The sequence below is a fragment of the Triticum aestivum genome, chromosome 7D (genome assembly GCF_018294505.1).
Source record: "Triticum aestivum cultivar Chinese Spring chromosome 7D, IWGSC CS RefSeq v2.1, whole genome shotgun sequence".
NCBI classification, from domain to species: Eukaryota; Viridiplantae; Streptophyta; class Magnoliopsida; order Poales; family Poaceae; genus Triticum; species Triticum aestivum.
Genome location: NC_057814.1, coordinates 632,884,607 through 632,907,806, shown reverse-complemented (window position 1 = coordinate 632,907,806; position 23,200 = coordinate 632,884,607). Strand labels below are relative to the sequence as shown.

General features: G+C 44.9%; 1 protein-coding gene across 1 annotated transcript; it reads right to left on the bottom strand.

Annotated features, from left to right (window-relative positions):
* Positions 1-8,919: 8,919 nt before the first annotated feature.
* Positions 8,920-10,417, bottom strand: LOC123168971 (ricin B-like lectin R40C1). Its single transcript, XM_044586831.1, has 4 exons — positions 10,298-10,417; positions 9,671-10,162; positions 9,453-9,575; positions 8,920-9,366 (listed from the first exon to the last, which is right to left on the bottom strand). The coding sequence occupies exons 1-4, from the start codon at positions 10,403-10,405 to the stop codon at positions 9,130-9,132; spliced, it is 960 nt and encodes a 319-aa protein (XP_044442766.1). The 5' UTR covers positions 10,406-10,417; the 3' UTR covers positions 8,920-9,129.
* Between the last annotated feature and the right edge of the window lie 12,783 nt (positions 10,418-23,200).

Below are 23,200 nucleotides of genomic sequence, written 5' to 3'. Positions count from 1 at the left end.
CTGGTGGTCACCCGTCAGCGAGCGAGCGAGAGAGAGCAGAGAGAGAGAGAGCAGAGAGGGAACTAAAAATGGAAACTTGCAAAATTCATAACTTGAATTCTGTTAACTCAAATTGAGCAAACTTGAGCTCTAAAATTTTGTCTTAACAAAATATACACAATGGTATTTTATTTGAGAATAATTGTATAAATTTGACCAAAAAAACATCAATTTTCTGTTCTGGTCATAAAAGAAAAGGAAAAAGAAAATGGCATAACTAATTAAATAATTATCCAAAAATTATGTTTAATACCTCAAAATGTTCAGTGAAACATTTGGCACATGTTTTCAACCTTATACATGCAGTTTGACATCTAAAGTATTTATGTTTTTGTTGTTTTCCAAAAATGGCTGAAATGAAAGCAAAAATTAATAGCTCTTAATCATTCAACCGTCGCTGCTCCTCCTCTATGTCCCCTTAATCTTATTTTTTAATTCCTTTATACTTAATTAATTTTTACTACATGCAGGAGTGACATATGGCGGACGATAGAGCCGAGCCGCTTAGGGATCCGGAGGCTGAACGTTATTTAATGGGCATCATAAACAACGAGATTCCTTATGTGCCGGGCTCAGAATATGAGCAAGAAGAGGATGTAGTCTCTTCTTTTCTGAACCTTGACGGTGGAACAGACATTGTCTATGATCAAGAAGGTGAAGGAACGGACATTGTCGACGGAGGTCAACCGTCAACAAACGACGATCTCGAATTGCAAGTAGCAACCACCTCCGGCGAGGTATATATATACATTGAGCCTCTCGTGATACAAACTTACTGAAATGTGAATACATATGTATTAACGCGCGCGACTCTCTTTCTTTCTTTAGCCCTCGGCCGGATCGAGTACGACAAAGCGTGGCAAATCCAAGGCGATGAAAACAGGAGAAACATATACCATTGATTCTGCCAGTGAAACCGGCAAGCCCCTACAGCACACCTCAAAGTTTATCAACCAATGCGGAGTCGTTGTTAGAGACAACGTCCCGATCACCGTCCAGGAATGGAAGGAGCCAAAGAAGGCACGTCTTGGTTTCAGTTTTGTCGACAAGAGAACGAAAAAGGATTGCTGGAGAAAGCTTATGGAACATTTCATTCTACCTCCGGAATACAACAAAGTCGATGAATTCGGTAACGAGGTTCTGGATGGACGTGAGAGGAGGAGGCTAGTTAAAGAGTTCGCTCTTCAGAAGATGGCCGAAGCATTCCGGAACTTCAAGAAAAATTTAAACCGTGACTATGTCAACAAGGGCAAGACTCCGGATTTCAATGGACAACATGAGAAACTGAAAGATGATTGGCCAGAATTTGTGAGGCAAAAGAAATCGGAGCATTTCAAGGAAATATCAAAAAAAAAGGATAATGCGAGTAAGAAAAAGTACCATCATATTATGGGGCCAGGAGGATACCGCCTTTCGGAGCCTAAGTGGCAGAAGATGGAGGAGGACCTGAGGGTGCGAGGAATCCCTCTAGGTACAGAGGGATGGGACCCAAGGGCCAAAAGCTGGTGGTACGGGCATGGGGGATCGCTAGACCCGGAGACAGGGGTGTGTGTTCACCGGAAGAAAAAGTTTGCTCCCACCCAAGCCCTTATTGACGCAATGACCCAAGCTCAAGAGGGCTTGATCAAGTTCAACAGAGAGAAAGACGCACTGACAACAGCCCTCGGGAATGATGAACACGGAGGACATGTACGAGGCAAAGGCAGAATTCCGTGGAAAGTAGGGTTTTCCCAGGACAATGACCCGTACTGTTACAGAAGCCGTAAGAGAAAGACGGACCGGGATGCAGATCTTTTGGCGAAGTTTGCATCGGAAATCCATGAGTTGAAGCAGACTGTGCATGAACTAGTAAAAGAAAATTCGGCTGCAGGGCCGCATGAAGATCATGAAGCGGATCGCGGAAGCCAGCAGCGGAGAAGCAGCGTGGCTTCCACGGATGCCCCGCCTGGTGCTAATGCACCGACGATCGAGATTCGTGCACCGGAGCCTCACTACCCCGTGGATGATGTAAAGGAGATGAAAGAATGTGATCTGCATTATCCCGTGGGGAACGTTTCCACGAAGGTAGCTACCGGCAGTGCTTTACCCTGTACACCTGGAGCACTCCACCACAACAACCCCATTGCATATGGCTATGCTCGTGTCACGGTGGAAGACATAGTCCAAGAGTTTGAGGACCTGGAGATTGACAAAGCTACACCCGAAGGGGAGAGAAGACTTGGAGATGTCAAGCGCCAGATCATTCTATGGAAAAAGAAGTACATAGTGTTTCCAGGCGAGGCGCCAAGGCTAACAAGTCCACCCCCCTCCGATGGTGGTGGTGGTGGTGGTGGCGGTGGTGGTGGTCGTGGTGGTTCACCTACACCTCCTTCACGCCATTCGACGCCGTCCCCCGATCCACAACCTCCGGCGGGTAAGCAGCCGCCGCCCCCAATCCTCCTCCGGCGGGTACGACGCCCCCCAATCCTCCTCCGGCGGGTACGACGCCCCCCAATCCACCTCCGGCGAAGAAGCAGAAGCAGGCGGACAATAAGGAAACCCGCTCCTGGACTATTAACCCGGACCCTTATGTACCTAAGACCACAAGGGTACCGGAGCCATCACTGAAGCCTCTCCTCCCAAGGCCTTGGAAACTTAGTGAAGCTGAAACCAAATTGGCCGCGTCTGCTCATTATGAGAAATGGAAAGCGGATACGAAGGCGATAAAAGAGCCTGAGCCCAAGCAAGTATTCACTGAGAAGCAAAAGAAGTGGGCTAAGGATTTTTTGACGACACCGTCCCAAGACGAGCTGAATATGCCTGACGACTATGGACATGAACTTCGTAGGCAAGCAAAAATATTGAAGGAGGAGAAAGAAGAAAGTAAAAAAAGCGGGAAACAAGTTGACCAGCTCGGGATGCAGAATAAACAATCGATCCCCCCGCTCATAGTGAAAGCCGGTCCGGAAGAGGACCCCGAGATCATAGCAGCTGCGGCAGCACTTGGATTGACTGTAGCGAGTGCCATGAAACAAGCGTCCGGGATGGGTTTGACTCTTCGTGCCTCGTTAGGCCTTGAGGATGCGCCAGTATGTGAGATAGCATTACAATATGTGCGGAATGGGCCTCTCGTCGAGCCTGCGCGGGAAAAGAGTCTACCACCACAAATGCGAAATCTGCTACGTTGGTACAAGCATTTCATAACATGGGCCGGCAAAGAATATGTTTATGCGGATGTTACAGAGGAGCATCACACCAAACGGTACTCTGTACAAGTTCATATGAGTGAATTGTTCCAGCTGTTCAATCTGCGCGAGCTCGACAAATCTATCCTGAGTTGCTACGTTCTGTAAGTGATTTATTTCTACCTCATCTCGTTCTTCATTGCCTGCACTATATATATATTGTCCTAACTATATTGTTGCGTACGCTATTATGCAGATTGAAGATTTGGGAATGCAAAATAAGAAACATCCATGATGTTGGGTTCAATGACCCACATATCGTTAATGGACATGTGTTACAAAATCACCCCGAAGACGTGGAGAAATACTTGTACAAGTTTTTTAGAAAGCATCAACTCAAAAGTCATATTCTATTTCCTTACCATTTTGGGTGAGTGTTTCTCTCTTGTGCCCATTCTCTTTTGTTTACTCCATGCATGGTATGTCTAATCGATGAGTTATGCATGACTGTGCATGTAACGTGTCCGCAGGTTCCACTGGATTCTGCTAAATATTGAACTTCACACCTCCAGAGTTCTAATCATGGACTCTATGGATTCGGATTCAAAGCTCTGGGCCGACATGAGAAAAATGCTGCAAAAGTAATTATTTTCAATCATTTGAGCTCTATATCGATCGGTCTCTTTCGTTCATTTCCTAATATCAAGTAACTAATAACTCCCTTGTTCATTTAATTTTTTTTGCCCTGTAGGGTTTGGAGACGGTTCTCAGAAGAAATTGTCGGTGAATTCAAACATGAGCTAGATTATAGAAGATTAGTTAATGTGGATAAGCAGCCACCGGGGACCAATCTATGTGGATACTATGTTTGTGAGAACATCCGGAGACACACCTCTGAGCGGAAGGCATCGGATAGCGCGCGGAAGGCGACGGATAACTTGCGGAGGAGGCTTAGTCCAGAAGCTCGCTTCCGACCAATTCAAGATGAATTAGCAGGATTTTTCATGAGGGAAGTCATCAATCCTAAAGGAGAACACTATACCGAGGACGAAGAAATTTATATGCATACCCGAGATTGAAACTTGTTCGAAGTTGTATATGGTCATCCATCCTAATTGTGTATGGAAACTTGTTCGAAGTTGTATATGGTCACCCGAGATTGAATATATATTATATATTCCTCTTGAATTCTTATTGTTTGAAATTTCATATGCATGTATATAGTAGCGTAGAATATGTGTATTGAAACTTCATCAAAATTAAAATAAAACACAAAATAAAATATAAAAGAAATAAAACACTACAAATTAAAAAGAAACCAGGTTTAGGGGGGCTAAAACCCTAAACCTGCAGAGGAGGCCTTTAGTCCCGGTTAGCCACGAGAACCGGGACTAAAGGTCCTCCGCCCCGACGGACTTCTGGCGCCCACGTGGACGGAAGGAAAGGAGAGGAGGGGTGAAGGATCAAACCCCATAAGATCGGGTAGCGAGCACGCAGCAGGCACACCGATCTTTAGCGAGCTCGCAACCCCACACCAACTCTTTTGCCCTCCGTAGCTGTAGCTGGAGTGACAAGCGCGCGCTGCCACGCTCGGCCGCAGCGAGCGACGAGTGCGGCGTATAAAAGCTGGTGCGTGTGCTGGTCGTCTAGCAAGGTGGTACTATTATCCGGGTTAAGTACTACTACTACGTGTTGAGGACCTAATTAGCCATATATCTCCTCTACGTGTCTAGGAGTACATGTGAGACGCAAGAGCTGTCGTGGGTCGCGTTTTCCGGGCCATCCGTCAGTCACTACTCACTAGGTTATGCAAACACAGCAAGTGCTAATAAGTAGTACACCTAATAACTAGCTGCCGTGCTACCAACAAAACGTGTACTTGCTAGCTAGCTCTACCAACAAAACGTCGACTGGAGGTGCTCATATGGGTAGGGTGTGCGTATGTGCGTTCATAAAGGTGAGTGTATGCGTGTATATATAAGCGCTTGCATCTGTACTGTGTCAAAAAAAAACGCTGTCCGGACGTATTTTGTCATCCAACGCGGTCCTGCATAGGTCCGTTCAGCGGTCCGGGTGAATTTTCCCCGTAAGCCGATGACAAACCGGGGGGAGGGGGAGGGGCTTTGCGAGCGTCCGGACCGCTGCCACGCCTACTTCTGATGACCGTGGCCACCAAAACCCCCCACCGCGCCCGCACGCATTCCCATCCAAAAAGGTCAGCGCCGCTCCAGAGCACCAGTGCCGCATTCATGCCGGCTCGGAGTGACGACCCTCACATTGCTCAGACATTGGAATGGCACGCCGGCGAGAGCGCGGCCCTCTCCGCTTCCCGGTGCATGCGGCTGCCCCACGTTTAAATGGCAGCCCGTCCGTCTGCCAACCTACATGAAACATGTGTGCGGTTGCCGTGGAATGGCGAGACGGCGCCACCCGTTCGCCCGTCTTCCGCCTACTATTAATCACATAGCTCATTGCCCAGCCATCCCCCGCTATATAAACCGCAGGCCCGTCCATAGCCGCATCCATCATCCTCCGCTCCCTTCTCTCTGCATCATGCCCGTTATGGCCTCCTCGAGCTCCAAAGTTGTCAAGGACAACCTTTCATACAAGCAGAAGAACGAGATCACCGCCATTGCATGGAGGATCAACGCTCGGCTGAGGCGGGAGTGCTAGGTATATAAGCATGTGCGAGTGATTTTTTTCCGAGGAGAACAACCATGTAATAATTCATAATAGCAGCAACATACAAAATAGATGGCTTCTCTCTGGAACACTCTGGAGAGACAGCACACAAGGAAATTTACATCATAATCACCAAAGAATCCAGCCGCTGTCGTCGCTGAAGCGTTCGTCGGAGGAGAGCACAAGCCTCCAACTTGCGAAGATCCAAGATAGCACTATAGCAACCAAGCTGCGTTATGAGCCTCTGAACAAAGGCCGCCACAAGTGGTGACGCACATGTCGAGGTGGGTCATCGATTGCAGAGATACTCCACACATTTTGGACTGCGGTCTTGAAGATCTCGAGTGGCAACGCCACCTATAACTCCAGAACCGGCAACCATCTTCCATCTCCAAATCTCCCTGTGGACCATCTCTTGAACAAGACAGGCGCTACAGCATCGGCCAATGCCAAGACACAAACTTCTGTATCCACGACGACACAGGAGGCACAATGTGGACGAAGCCGAAGAAACAAGAACCTGCGCAAGATCTCCACTGCCGTCTCGAGGAACTTGCTCGAACACAAATCCATGGCTCCTCAATGCCGTTGAAGAACGACGTTGAGGTGGTGGCCTGGAAAACTTTATTCGCGGTGGTGACATTGGCACCGACCGAGCGCAGTCACCTAACATACATATTCTATTCCTATACCTATCTATAGACCGGATAAAAGGAACCAGGCTCCCCCACCCTCCCGCTGCCGCCGGAATGACGAGCGGAGGGATGGGGAGACAACGGCCTCGCCGGCAAGAAAAGCAGCAATTGCTTGCCCGCTGAATCGTCTCTCCTGGGCGGTTGAGAAGGAAGCGACAGAGCAGGTGCGAGTGCTACACGTGTAGGGAGGTGGTACTACTCCCTCCGTTCCTTTATGTAAGGTGTATTTCTGGGGGCACGGTGACCAAGGCAAGGAACTGAGAAGAATTTTGGACGAAAATACTCATAACTAATTAGGTAGTTAGCAGCTTAATTAGCCGCAACTAAATAACCTTGTGAAAGTTTCTTAGTTCAAATATTCCAAAAATATCCTTTTAATAGAAATACGATTTTAACTAGGGTTTGGGGTTTAACCCAAATCAAGTCATTTTAAACATTAAAATATAGGGAGGGTTCATCTAATAAATATGAGGCTCTATCCAAATTTTCTTGGGCTTGAGAAGGGCATTTTGGACAATTGGCAACATTTTGTTTAGCCCTTTAGGAAAAACTTGAGGGTTGGTTAGATCCTCTAAAATATGATTCCCATGAAGTAATCATAATGCACAGATCAATTCCGAAGAAACGTGCTAATTGTAAGTTGTTCCAGCACTGAGCTATGCAGATTATTTAGAACGACTGGTTGTTCATGAGAGAATATTTACTAAGTGGATAGCCCAGCGGTGTCGTGAGCAGTGACCCGAACTATGTAGAGAATATGCAAAGAAGGAGGACATGATCAACGAGAGAAACTATAAATTTTGGACTATTGGGGTGTAATACTAGGCTTCATAGTTATTTCTAGATTACTTGTGGACACGCTAAGATTCTTGCAGTACAGCTCAAGGGGAGAAGGGCGGACTCGTAGTGGTGGGTGAGGGGGTAACGCGGATATAGAGACGTAGGAGCACGAGCAGGGGAGGCCGTGGGCCGATGGACATGCGGTAAGCAGTGGACCAATGAGTCACGTGGAGGGGCTGGTCCACGAACAACCAGACCAGGGATGTGTGGGGCAATGGTAGGTTAGGTTGCGATAAATGAGGCAAGATGGGGCACCACGTGGCTCCAACGGCGGAGCTATGTGTATCCTTGAGGGTGGGGGTTGTGGCCTCCCCAGCCTTGATATAATCACTAAAGAAAAAATTATTATAGGATCTTAAATACAAGAAATTGTAGTCATTAGCCCCCCTCCCCCCCAAGCATCCATGTTTTCTCTTTAGCCCCCCCCCCCCCCCCCCCCCCCGATATGTTCGTCTAGCCCCGCCACTGCGTGGCTCCCTAGGGTTACCCAAGCACTCGAGTGCTCTCCTGTCACACATGTGAGTGGATTAGCACAAGTTAGCGCAACACCAGCCACATGCCCTAAGGTTTGAACTGCAAAACATGCTATGTTGACAGACTAACAGAAGCTAGTAGCAGGCGGCCATGGTGTGGGTGACCAAGGAAGATGATGAAGAAGTCGACGACTGGGAAGGTGAGCTCAAAGCGAAAGATGAAACCCCCACAGTTGATGACCTGGAAGAAACTTCCCAATTGTTCACAATAAACCATGGCAATGCAGAGAACACGAGAGGTAACAAAAATTACAACCAGGTCCATGGACCATCTAGTGACGACTACAAGCACTCAAGCAAATCTTGTTGTAGTAAAAAGTAGGGATGTCATCCTACTCAGACTCAGCAGGACCAGCGACCAGAGCAGCAACCATCGTTGATACAGATCGAAAGGATCAAACCTATAGACACACAAACAAAGACTACATCCAAACAGACCCACCTAAGACCAGCATCAACAGAATCCCACGGGATTAGACGGAGACACACGTCCATACATCCTCCGACAATACTAGACACAACATCGGAACTAGGATCGAACTTGGGAGACAGTATTCCTACTGAGGGATATCGTCGCCGCCACAAAGGCCTAATCAAGACAGACAGCGGGGTCGCACCGACCGGCGGTGACGCGGGGGGGGGGGGGGGGGGGGGTGTCCATTGCACCTCCATGTCCCAAAGGCCATCGGAGCCGTGGCGGACGGCAGGGGTGCCTACGAGAGAAGGAAACCTAATCGTCTGGGAGTGTTTTCTTGGGGAGGAGGAAAGTGATGATTTCTAGAGTTTTTTGAGTGTGCTAATTTTGGAGTTGTTTAGGGATTTGTGGAGGATTTCGCATCGTCCCTAGCGTCATGGCCAGGCTCCCGGTCCCGAGGCAGTTATAGTGCAGCTATGGTGGCTATTTTGTGTGCAATTTAATTTTGTGTCCTTGACACCAAAAGGGAAGAAGATTTTTTTAAGAAGATTAATTATTACTTGTTGGATACACAAGATACAGATTAATCAACGCACACACGCAAATAGACGTTCCTAGCTAGTGATCCACCACATGAAAAAACACACTAGCTTAGACAGGGCTGTTTCAGCAACCATGGAAAAATCCTGTGGGACTACCGAGAAACACAACGGTGGCGGATAATGAAGCGGCCCATGGCCGTGGCCGACTTCCATGCATATTTACTCACACCAAGGAAGGATCTTCCAGCGTTGGTTCTCTCCTTCACACCACTCCCACAGGACGATAGCCGTGCCGTCGTGCACGCCGCCCTGACCCTCGCCAGCGTCGAGGGCGTCAAAGTTGAGGTGGATGTTGTTCACCATGCGGACGCAGCGGAAGCCGTCGCCGACGTCCTCGCTCTCTGTCCACAGCACCGACTCGTCTAGGTAGTCCGGGTCGTAGCGCACAAGCCGAACCTGAGGTACATATTCTCAGTCTGCAGTATTGCAGTTGCAGAAACCTAATTAGGGAGTTAATTAACGTGAACATGTTATAAGCTTACAGGGTGGCTCTCTCCAAGGGAATGCTTGATTGCTTCACCGGTGTGCTTGTTCACCAGGGCGAAAGCAGGGTACCCATCCTCATCCTTGATGCTGGTGCTGCGCCGCATGTCCTTCACCCAGTGCTACATACATTTCGTTTCATATTTATGATTTATTAGCTGGGTCACCAATTGATTAAGATCGATGAGATGGTGATGTTTTGATTATCTGTTGTCACCTGCAAGTCGTCGCCGGGGTCAGTAGGAACCAGGCACACGGTACCGTCCCTCGCGGCGACGCTGTACTCCTCTCCGCCGGCGCTGCAGAACATGCGTACCGTGCACTCGGAAGACAGCGCAGGAGGCAGGCCACCGTCGCACCCCTGTCCTTGGTCCTGCGGCGCCGCATCGTCTCCGCCGTAGCTGAAACGCGTAGTCTCCTGGTCCTGGCCGCCGTGGTACCCGCCGTACTGGTCGTCGTCGCCGTCGGCTTCCGCCTGGGTGCCCCACGGCAGGATCTTCCAGCACTGGTTCCCCCCCTCGTTCCACTCCCACAGCCCGACGACGGTGCCGTCCCGGACCTCCGGCTCGCCCTCGAAGGCGTCGAAGTTGAGGTAGATGTTGCTGACCATGCGGATGCAGCGGAAGCCGTCGCCCACGTCCCTGCTCTGCGTCCACAGCACTGACAGGTCCATTACCGCTGGGTCGTACTCGTACGGCACCAGATCGACCTGCAAAGATCCATCCATGTGATTTGAGCAACGATATTTGATACTTCCTTCACCCTCGTGCTCCGTGGCACTGAATTATCCAACAAGGATCCAAGAAAATTCAATCAAGAGAAGCACTGAATTATTAGTACTCACGGGATGGGACTGGCCGAGCGAGTGCTTGATGGCGAGCCCGGTGGCCTTGTTGACGAGCGCGAACGCCGGGTACCCCTCCTCGTCCTTCACCCTCGTGCTGCGCCTCATGTCCTTGTACCAGTGCTGCAACAGCCCATATGCATGATCCGTGACATGAAATACTAGAAACGTCGATCCATGGATCCAGCTTTAAAATTGAATGGAAATTAGCTAACTAACGAACAGGGGAGGCTGCCTTGCCTGGTACTCGTCGTCGGGGTCTGCTGCCGCCATGACGACGGCGGCATCGCCATCATCGCCACCGCGGACGGTGACGCAGTACCCCTCGTCGGCGCGGCACAGGATCTTGAACGTTTTTTGCCCCGGACCAGACATGCTTCTCGAGCAACGAATGGGGAGGGAGGACTGATGCTCGGGTTTTATATATTGAACCAATCAGGAGGGAGGCCGGCCGTCTACAGCTCTCTCAAAACTACGGTTATCACGTACGGTTGACTTATAACTTCACAGTGCTGGCAATCTACGTAGCTCTCTCCTTCAAGCTAGGTTGTATGGTAACATGGATGTAACATGCGGCGCACGCGACCTCGTATGGGAACCAATTAAACTATGAGAATATGGTAACATGGAGAGCCTCAATCATTATGCATCTCACATGCGGCCGGCGCATGAGGGAGCCAGCTAAACGCTCTAGATCTCGTATTATACCAATCTAATAAATTTATCGAGCCAAGAAATTCGTCTTTTCTTGTTTGGAATGGCCAAAGCCTTAGCCACTAAGGCAACCAAATTTTAATACAATTACATCGGCAACAACGTTTACAGCTAGATTTTCCTTTTCTATCAAGTGTCGCAAGCCCCCCCCCCCCCCCCCCCCCTCTTTATTCCCCGCAAAGGGTACCTGTCTAGCTGACGTCTTGCTCCTCATGTATCCCCGTAGATTGAATCCACGCAACCGTACAAAACTTTTCTATCACTGGTGTTCAGAATTGCGCTTCACGTTCATCCTGCTCTTTAGCCTCCTCGTGTCTCAAACTCTGTGATCTTGGGTATCTGCAGGGTCGAGGAACGTGAGAAAGGCAAGATACAACTACAATGCAATTTTATTTCACACATACATGATGTTAATTCAAAGTCATTCCATCGATCCCTCAAACAAATACATCGGGTTAGGTATGCCTCAACCCATGACCTTATCGAATTACTCACACATGGCGATCGGATCGTAAGAAGAAATCATCAAAGAACACACCAGGATAAAAGTTTTATTGATAATATGTCTTACAATGGCTGCCAGATGCAATACACGGTTACAAGTATGGCTAACTTGTAGGTGGTTTGCTGCGGTGATGTTGATGGCGGCGGCTATGGAAATAGATGGGAAATTGGTAGGCTTCATGAATGGTTTTTCGTGCGGAGATGGAAGTTTCGGCAACGCTCTTTTGTGAATCTGACAAAGACCCCTTTATAACAATTGATTGATTGGTTGGACAAGACGGTGTCGTGGCCACCTGGTACCGCTCGTACCAGACGCTGTCTTGTGCTCTATTTTTTATGGTGCGCCTCGCACTTGATCTCTTCTATTTTCATTGTGTTCCTTTCCATGTATAGGCTTGATTTTATCCATAAATAGCTCATTTTCCGATGAAAAGAAAATAAAGAGAGGATTTTGCTATATCTTGCATCTATTAGTCATTAGTAGCAATATCAGAGGGAATATCTCATATTTTATAAGATAGATCGGTTTAAACTATGGTGTGATGACCATTCAGTAGGCAGAGCTGCTACTATGCACCACTTCCACTGAAGATATACTCATCAAATTGGCCACAGAAAACTCATAGATCAAATAGCATTACATAGCTATAACAATCACACATAATAAAGTTCAGAATATAACTCAACTACTTTCAATGAATAATCTGATCATAAGCCTACAATTCATTAGATCCCAACAAACATATCGCACACATCATCGGAACGGCAGGAAGGTTGATGTAGAAGCCCTCCATGATCGATTCCCCCTTCGGCAGAGTTCCGGAAAAGACCTCCAGATAGGATCACGGAAGAACTGTCGGTCTCAGTCTGGTGGTTTTGAAATATTTTGAAATTTATAGCGCTGGAATTAGGTCAGAAGGGGCCATGAGGGGCCCACAAGACATCAGGGTGCTCGTACCCCCAGGGCGCGTCATGTAGCCTTGTTGTCTCCTGTAGGTATTCTGGTCTTCCCGTGAAGCTTCTAGGGCCCCTCTAGTCCAGAAAAAAATCGTCAAAAATTTTCATAGCGTTTGGACTCCATGTTATATGGATTTTCTGTAAAACCAAAAACAAGCAGAAAACAACAACTGATACTGGGCACTGAGTTAATATGTTAGTTCACGAAAATGATATAAAATTGCATATAAAGTATGTAAGATTGATAATATAATAGCATGAAACAATCAAAATTGTAGTACGTCAAACGTATCAGCATCCTCAAGCTTAATTCATGCTCGTCCTCGAGTAGGTAAATGATAAAAAATGATGTTGAATGCTACCTAGCATGTTTATCATGTAATCCTTTTGCAATATGAATATTGAGGAATACTGAGGAACGATGAAGTAATTGCTATCAACATAATAATATCGATGAATAGTAGAACATAGTCATCACTGTTCAAAATTGCAACATAGTCATCACTGTTCAACATAGTAATCACTGTTCAACATAATAATATCCATGTTATCCCTACTCATTCAATTATTTAAGCATGGCATGACTCCGTCTTCCTCACATAAGTACAAATCATGAGCACCCAGGTGACAAACCAGGGAATTGTATCATACTTTTTGACGCGTGTTTCAGGGACTTATGGGTGGCATAGAATATGTTGGTATGGATTCATACAGGAAGACAAAAGTGAAGAAAGTCTCGCATCAACGATGTTGTTACCACAGAGAGGTCTTCGGTATTACTGTCACTTGGGCTCGGGCTAACCCTAGCACTAGCAATATGATACTTCTAGAGTATCTTCCTAGCCTGGCGGACATGGATCAACTCAATCAATTTGCTTGGGACGAGCATGTCCTGGCCGTTGCTATGAGAGAGGTGAACGAGTACCAACAAAAGAGGGAGGCTGGACTAGGTGGGTTCTGGAGTGGAGGGTGTCTACCAATGTTTGCGGTATGCCCATTTTTGACACTTTTCTTTTTTATTAATTTTTTTTTCTTTTTTGTGTGTTGTCCATATCCAATTTGCAACATGCCATGTACATTAGCAACCGAGCTCTTCTTCTTGTGAAGGTAATATACTTGGACTTCTTGGACATCCCTAGGACTTTGGCTGGTGTGCACACGTTCAACCGAACACTCCCTAGTGTGTGTTTTGTCAGCATTGGTGACTTGAAAGTTGCCGGAAAACTAGATAGAAACCGGCTTGCTTTTCACAAGGTTGAATTTGGGAAACGCAAGGTAAGATGGAAGCTCAATCTGATATCCTTCTTTGTGTTTGTTCGTTTGTTTTTTTGGCTACAATCTGACCAGTTTTTTATGATTCAATCTATTGGTTATTTGCAACTTCGTCTTTTCTTAGATACTCCATATGCAATATAGGGACCCCGCATCGATGAACATGGTCAGAAGAAATAGCATGGGTCAGGAGCAAGTATACCCAATGCACCAAGCGCACACAAGGCTGCTGATAACAAGATAGGCGACGATGCATGCGGCTCACTAGATGAGTGGTTGCACCCACTGCCCTCAAGTGTAGACTTCGAGGTGCATATTACCAACCCCACATGTAATCACCTTTTGTGTTGCAATTTTTTATTTCTTTATTTTTCTTTTCTAGGTCCTCATTATGTTTTATGTTTGGACCAGGTCCCGGAGCATGTGCAACATATATACGAGAAGCACAAGAATCTGTATGCGGTGGAGATGAACAACACTCTGAATTTTGTTGGGAAGGTTCTTCAGTCAATTTTCTATAAGCAGAAGGGGGAGCTGTAAGTTGAAGTCCATTCGAGCAAGTCAAGCAGTAAGAAGGACGAGGGCGGAGGAGATGTAGCAATGCAGCAGCTGCGCCTAATATACCAGCACCTCAGCTCAACAAGCTGAGTTAGACAAGAAAGTGGCACCTGGCCCCAAGATGCCTACTGTTGAAGGTGCTAGCGATGAAGGTGCTGGCGATACTGGATTGAAACAAGGGAAGCAATGTGCTCAAGTCAGGTGGGTTTTTGTAGACATGGAAAAGGAGGTGGATCTGGAGGATGTGCACCAAGAGGTTGCGAGAGGCGGATGCAGATGCAACTCCAGATATGAACTGCAGCAAGGATGTTTAGGTCGTTGTTGCCAAGGTTGGAACGGTTATTCTATCATAGGGCACAACGAAAGCAATGGAAGCCATCATGCCACATTTTTCTAGTGGGGAGTGATAGAATTGGATGATGCACCATCATGCCACATTTTTCTAGTGGTTATTCTATCATATGAACTGCGATAGAATTGGATGATGCACCATCATGCCACATTTTTCTAGTGGGGAGTGAAGACTATGAGTGGCTTAACCAACATGTGCCACCTAAATCTTCAAAGAGTCTAGACGCAATTGCTACCCCCTCTACCATGCAGCAACCGGGTTTAGCAGGGCCTACTTTTGATGACACGCCAAAAATATCTAGGGATAATGTCAATCACATCCTACATCCAATTGCAACACACATCCCTGCTCCTCTATTTGACACTGATCCAAAAGTTCCCAGACCAAATGAGATCAACAAGCCAATCTTTGATGCCTCTCCAATTTCCACTACAACTTTGTTTTCTATTGGATCTTTAGGTGTGTCTCGATGTTGCATTCTCTTTTTGTGTTGCATTTGCCTTTTTTGCTTGTTTCTTCCGTTGCAACCTTCATCTCTCACAATGTTGATTCCAGTAGTGGGCCAAGTTGTCCTATCAGGAAGTGCATCTAGAAGAAGAAAAGGGCTGCCCAGTCGCCTGATGGTGTTCCAACAATGAAGAAGATCAAGATTACCGGGGACGCTTTGCATCAGCAGTATGTTATGAGAAGATACAAGTTAACGAACCTGAAGGAAGGCGAAACTCTGTGAGTGTAGTGACTTGTTTTTTGTATCCTCATGAGATCCCTAGTTGTTTATGTTCTGATATTATGGTTGATGTGAAAGCCTCTTTGCCCCTCTGATATTGTTGCTATGCATCCCTTTTCTGTTTTTAAATATGCAGCCCCTCTTTCATTGAAATAGGTGGCTTTCACACATCACTTCATAACTTCCATGCCTCGCTAAAGCCACGAGCTGAGATCGACAAGGAGGTCATCACTTTCTACCTAAAAACTTTTAACCTCGAGGAAATGGGCAGCAGGAAGAAGCCAAAGAAGTTTGCATTCTCAGTTTTTATCGGTGTTAGTGCACACATTCTATACCATCTTTCATTTTTTGCCCCTACCATTTTTGCAGCATCATCGTGGTTATCATCTTGCGTCTCATGATTTCTTGTGTGTGTTTGGCTTCCGTGTTTTGTTGTTTTTGTCAGGTACAACTTGCTGTCGAGCCCAATCATTTGATCCTAAAATGTGTGAAAGAGAGTTTAGGATGGCTTGTCAGACCAACAACACATCAATTTGTGATCTAATATGATGTTTCTTCTCCATGTTCATTTATATGTTGTTATTCCATTTATTATCGCAGCTTCTCCCCTCATTGTTTTTCCATTTTATAGCTTTTCTTTACAGTTGTCCAGAAGACGTATTGGGTTATAGTTGTTGCAAACCTATCCGTGAAGCAATTCAACAGACCCGATCAAGAACAACAAAGATGTACAACCGCTTCACAAGGCAACCAACAATATGGTATTTATATGCTCATGTTTTTTCATAGCTATGTTTTCCCCCGGAACACCCGTGGTTCACTCTGTGTCATGTGTTGCTTTTAAATCAGATCACGAACCTCAAGAGAGTGGCAAGGAGTGAACCAACATTCAAACATGATCTTTACTCTTTTGAGGAGTTCAATCTAGTGTATCCACAACAAGGTATTTGTCAGGAAAATTTCTTTATTTTGTTTCCTAATGTTTCGATTATGTTGCACAAACCATATCCCTTTAATTTCTTTATTGTTTTACAATCAACGTTTTTCATGTGTTTTTGTTTGCAGCTATGGTTGAGGCTTTTTTGTTATTTTATACTTGGAGAACTTCGACAATGTGGTTATGACATCATTTGACCAGGCGTGCTGCTATGTGAATGAAGATGCACCTCATTTCCATTAGTTATTTCTTTTTTGTGGGTGACATCATTTTGGACCCTTTTTCGTTACTTTTTTGTATCAGGAATACATCCCAAAGCTCCGTATGAGGATTGCCTCCGATCTGCTAAGGCATCCTGGCAACAAGTTGGACCCTGCACAGCAACTATAGAAGATGATGCATTAATGGGGGGGGGGGTCTGGAGACGCAACATTAGCGAGGGTGTCTTTTTGGAGGGAGTTGGAGTCGTATGCTCGCAGTGGCCAGTAGTTCTTCTCGTTTAGTCATTATTGTACCAGTTAAACATTTTTCTTCAAATGTTTGGAGGAAGACTTCCACTGTATTTTTTTGTTTGATATGATGTGTTTCATATCTATAAAGAGATGGTGTTTCATATATGCAAAGAGATTAATCATACACTGTTTCCCATAAATTTTTTTATCTGGTTTTATATGATGGAAAATGTATGCTAAAAAATTATTTTGTGTTTCGTGCCAAGAGCATTGGTGGATACGCAATCGTGTTTTTCACGTTTCATCTCCCCTTATTTTTCATGAGTGAATGTAGCAGCCAGCATCATCAATACTGAAAAACGCTTCCTATTTATACACTTCTTTTCAAATACTGGAATTGATGAAACCAGCATGATCATCCATACTGAAACAATGGTCGTTTCTATGTTTGTACTTTGGAAGGCAAAGGAACACGACACAAAGTAAGTGCATCCAACATGAAAAATAATCATAAAGGAAAACAACTTTTCTGGGAATTTACTTCTTCAAATACTAAAATACTCTTCAGTAAATTTTCAATGGCAGTGTCAACGAAAATACAGAGAAGAGACAAAAGAAAGCTTCGGAATTTTAGTAGCTAACAAAAATTTTCTGTTACACTGCCCAAATGCAGCAATTGGTTACACATTTTTCTCTCAATGCACTTCAAACATGTCCCAAAAAACCAGAATTATCACATCATTCTTTTACATATCTGAAACTATGTGTCTATTTATTTTTCACCATCGCAACAATGATTAAGGGGCACAATTTTTTTAAAGAAAAATGAAGATAAAGGGAATCAATTTTTGAAGCTACAATGGAATGTCTTGTTTTTCGAAACTCTTTCTACATCATAGCCTAAGCTCTATTTCTTAGCGACATCGGCATCTCTCGACATTAGGAGTTTTAGGTAGGTGCATTCCTGGACATCATGGCCATCTTCATTGTAGTAGTAACGTTTTTTGATAGACATTGCAGCTTTCAAGTACTTACATTCTTGTATGGCATGATCTTCTTCATCGCAAGATTTGCAAATGATTTCCTTCTTTGGTCCAAGCTTTCCTCTAGGTTTGGCTTCCTTATTCTTTTCCTTTTCTTCTCCTCTTGTTTAGCCTTCTTCTTGTGTGCATCCTCTCGTTGCTCGAGCAGAAACTTCCTCCTTCTTTCTTTTTCAGTGGGTCGACCTTTTTTGGGAACACTGTAGGAGATATGCCCTAGAGGCAATAATAAATGATATTATTTATCTCCGAGTTCATAATTATGTTTATGTTCCATGCTATAACTGCTATGGTTCTCGAGTCTGCAATAACCACGAGGCTTGGAGGAAGACTTATATGCACGTGTGGAATAATAAACGGTAAAATGTATTCCTAGTCTGGCCTCTAAGACTAGCTCAAGTGTTGCATGATGGTTATGTTTTCCTGATCATGGGCATGTCTATGTCAGCAACCTTGAGGGCACAATGTTAAGAGAACATTTGTGTTGAATCGACCCGGCATGATGTTATGCTATGAGATTCATTCGTCACAAGTTTATTGGTACATAACACAGAGATGGTTAACGTTTGCATGATTCCTTAGACCATGAGAGTATCGAGTTTCTTCATGCTTGCTTCATGAACTTTGGGGTTTGTTAAACATCATCCGTAAATGGGTGGCTATTACGGCGGCTTACGGGTTCATGGAAAAGTGTGTCAAGTAACTTGATAGCTCAAGAATGGGATTTGCTCCTCCGATGATGGAGAGATATCTCTGGGCCCTCTCAGTGTTACGGTATCCATCATCGTCTGGCCAGACACTTTGTGATTTGATCACGGGGATGCCGGAACACGATAACGAGAAAAGAGAACAATACCGGTAACGAGGTAACTGCATAGTGGACAAGTTGTTGATCCACGGGAATGCCAACATGTCTCACCTCGGGTATTTGTAACATATCGCGAAGCAACAGGAATAGCACACGGCAACTGGAGGTTCACTCGAATATTTATTTCGTGTGGGTATAGGGGTCAATATGGGTGTCCACGGCTCCGATGTTGATCATTGATCGGAAGGGGTTCCGGGTCATGTCTATACTTCACCGAACCTATAGGGTCACACGCTTAAGGGTCATCTATCTGCTGAATACTAGACAGGGAGTCTGAGAGAAAATCACCGAAAAAGTTTCGGACACCGAAAAGTTTCGGACAGCGGAATCGTACCGCAGAGAGAGGTCATCGGATAAGTTTCGATGATACCGAAAAGTTGTTTCGGGATACACCACTAAGTCAAATTGGTTTCGGAACATGCCTGATAATTCTTGGAGGATGCCAGAATCATTCTGGAGGCTTTTTGGAATTTTCTGAGATAAAAACCGGAAATGTTCCGGAGCTGCCGGAGCCACTTCAGATGCGTTTCGTAGATGAAAATCACTAAAACCGGAATTGTTTCGGAACGCGTTGAAAATCATTTTAGTGGGTACTGGAAGTGTTCTTAGCCCACATAAATATTTTCAGTTCGATCAGACGCTGAAAAATGTCGTCGTGAATAGTGAAAATCAGCTTTATGGTTACTTTATGGAAAGCCACCTTTTGGGGCTTTGCTCCAAAAGATCTTGGGGATGACATGGATGGATAGGAGCCAGTTTTTGGGCCCCTCATGGGGGTGTGGCCGGCCACATGGGGTATCCCCCCTTGGGGACCCTCTTGTTCCTTGGTTTCACTCCTAGGTCCTTGTGGAAGGACTTCATTCATGTGCATTTTGGGTTTTTTGTGAAACTACCCTACCCCCTTGGGATTTCCTATAAATAGAGGTGGAGGGGCAGCCCTCCACACTCATCCCTTGCTCTCATACACATGCCATGCATTATCTGGCTTCATCTCTCCCTCCCACGAAAAGAGTTTCATAGAGCCGTAAGGCTGTCTGGGTTCCGGCAGGAACTAGTTCTGGACGGCGAAGCCCTGCCGGATAGATGACACTGTATGTGTGCAACTCTGTAGAGAGATCGTAGTTTCGGTCTTAGTTCGTGAGTGCCTCCCGAAGGGCTGTCCGTGTGACCGTCTGAGTTTCGAAGGTCCTCCCGAAGGGCTGTCCGAGTGACCGTTCGAGTTTCGAAGGTCCACCCGAAGGGCTGTCCGCGACACCGTCCGGGGGGCTGTTTCGACCGGCTCCTGGAGGGCTGTCTGAGGAGCAGATGAGGGTATACATCTTCGCGGTTGGGAGGTTGTAAATCCTAGCTGCGGGGATCTGCACCGCCGATCGTCATCGACTCTACTTCCCGCTGCGCTATGAGTCGTTAACGAAAAAGATCAAACCATGTATGCAGTCTCCATAGTGGTCCTGGGCTGGTGCGTAGGTCGGAAATTTTTTGTTTTCTGCTGCGTTCCCCTTCAGTGGCATCAAGAGCCGTGCTATGCGTAGATGCACGTTTCGATCTAGAATACATGGAGATGTATGGGTATTGCATAATATAATTAGGTAGTAGATGAGATCTATTGCTGAAAATTATTTATGCGGGTGACAGATGAAATCTGTTACCCGAGGTTGTTGTTGCTTCCCTAGAATTTGCGTTTGCTCAATCTCGAGACAGCATGGTGGAATTTGACAAAGTTCTGGCAATCTGTGATCCTGATTGATCATGGAAGTGCTATCAGTTCTTTGGGTTCTGCCGTAGTCAAAAGAAAGATGAAATTCGCAGATGAAAGGGCATTGCAGATATGATCTGCACGGGGGTCATGCGTATGACGAAGTTTAGTATGGGGCTCGAGATTTAATTATCCCGTGTTTCATACACCCCGAGATGTTAATCTAGCAACCTGAATAATCATACTTGATGATAAAACGTTGGTAGCTGCGGTTTAAGTCAAAACCTTAGAAGCCACGTAAAATAAAATTTTGCATAAACCTATTAGAGGCGTCTAAGTTGGTTTTGCAGGATGTGCATGTGATGTGGTATAGCAGTGCTCATACTAATTCGATTATGTATGAGATGACTATATGATGTAATTTGATTAACATGACCTGCGTGTCATGATTCGGCATGATGGCTGGAGCCATATGATTGCACTTTAATGACCTGCGTGTCAACCTTGTTGTAATGCATTATTTTGTTAGCTATAGAGATAGCAATATTATCTGGTGCATCAACAAGGTGGTGGCAATCTTCGCGAAGGTGAACACCGACGCGAATGCCGAAGACGAAGAAATGAAATACTTCTCCGTCAGAAAGGGCTATACCATATCATGCTATTATGAATTGCCTGAGATGTTTATCCCTTATGATGCACCCTTCTTGATTACGCGGTAGTCGCTTTTATTAGGGTGATCTCTCACTTAAAATATCAAGTAGCTAGTGTTCTCCCAAGTGTAGCACCGTCACGGCACCTATCTTTTCGGGGTGCGCCATGGATGCATGGGTACGAACGATTAGAGAAGTGTGAGGCGGGTGAGGTCAGACCTCGCAGCAAGATCACTTGGTTGTCTTGACGTTCATGGCAGGATCGTCCTGAGCTCGGAACACACGCATCGAAAGATGAGCAAGAGTCACATAGAGATGTGATCGGCAAGTTGGCCTACCGATTAAAATTCCCGTTATGAGATGATGATTCTATGGCGATGAATTGAAGTCTGGATCTTGTATCACTCAAAATTAATTGTGAGAGATATTGATTTGAGTGGGAGCGCACTGTTGAATAAACATGTTTAATTCTCAGTGCAATTAATTATGAACACTTTCTAAGTGTTTCTTGCATAATAGTTGTAGAATAATGGCTCGCATTTCCACCTTCCCTATTAAAATTGAATAGCTGTTAAATATCTGGTTAAAACTTTACGATTGGTAACGTAATATGAGGATTGTCCTCAAAAGTGCCGAGAAGGACTTTGTCCTATCGCATGCTTTCCGTATCCTCCCGCTAAAGCTATGGATCATGTGACTCTCGTCCTTCGATCCAAAAGCTATAATTCCGTTTCAGTCAAGTGCAATATGTTTGCTTCCATGAAACCCAAACTTCGAAAGTTGGGATAGTTATATGATATTCATGGAACTGAAAATTATTTTCAGATACAAACAAAGCAATGTTTGTTTGCAAGTATTAGTAAAAGTGTTTACTATGCATTTGACTGTTGGGAAAGGGATCCAGAAGAACGCCTGTCATATAATGAAAGGTGAATAAAACAACAACTTAAAGAGAAAGGAAGTGTCCAAAGGGTGTTAGTATGACTTACATGCCTAGGAAGTCCGGGGCTAACGCCACTCTTAAGTTGGGTGCTTCTTTTGCGAGTAGGAGAAATACTAAAAGTTAAACTGTTAGAAGTAAAAAGGCAGAAAGAAAGATGACTGCAATATCCAGCTCATGTATGAATGTCATACAAGTTTTTGTTGTATAGTAGGCTGGTCAAAGATATAGTTCTTGGGAATTATGGTTAAACATGTTAATCAGTAATTCTTGGGTATTGTGAGTTAATCACAAAGATACCCGCTCGATTGCATTCAATTGCGAATCACTGTAAGAGCTACTGTGGCGTAAAAAGACTAGCCAGAAATGAGGTTAAGGTATACACAGGGAACATAGTAAATGTTACTATACCTTCCATCGGTGTATTGCCATTTGTATTTATTTTCATAATTCATTTAGAGTTTTACAAACTCTAGCCCATTGCATAAGGTATCTTGCAAGAAGGTTGTTCATAAGAGAACCTTTTATGTTCGATGTTATGAATAACACAAGGGCCATACTTCCATTATGAATGAGATGTATGTTGTGAATATTGATAATAATACAATACCTCTGGGTTTACTTTCATAATTCATTTTAGAGTTTCATACACTCTAGCCCATTGCACAATGTTTGTTGCAAAAGAGTTGTTCATAAAAACAACAATTGTTGTTAAGTATTATGAATAACATGAAGGGCCATGCTTCCATCCAAGATGGGATGTATGTTATGAATATTGAGGGTAATACGATACATCCATAACACTGACGCTAAATGTCGCAAGACTAAAAGAATACCACACAAGTGTGGCACTACATTTGGTCACATTGGAGAAACCCGCATGGAAAATTCCATTTGATGGATTTTGAAGTCTTTTTAATTTTGAATCATCTGACACTTGCAACTTTCCTCCGAAAAGTGAAGTGACTAAAATACCGTTCACAGGCAATAAGGAACAAACAACAAACTTATTAGTGATCATACATTTGATGTGTGTAGTCCGATAAGTGTTGTTAGTGGTGGATTTATTTATCTTCAGAAATGACTCAAGTAGATATATGGATATTTACTTGATGAGACGTAAGTCTGGATCTTTTGAAATCATTCGAAAGGTTTTCAAAAAAGAAGTAGAAGTTATTGTAACAAGAAAATTATGTTTCTGCAATTTGATTGCACAAAGGAATATTTGAGTTA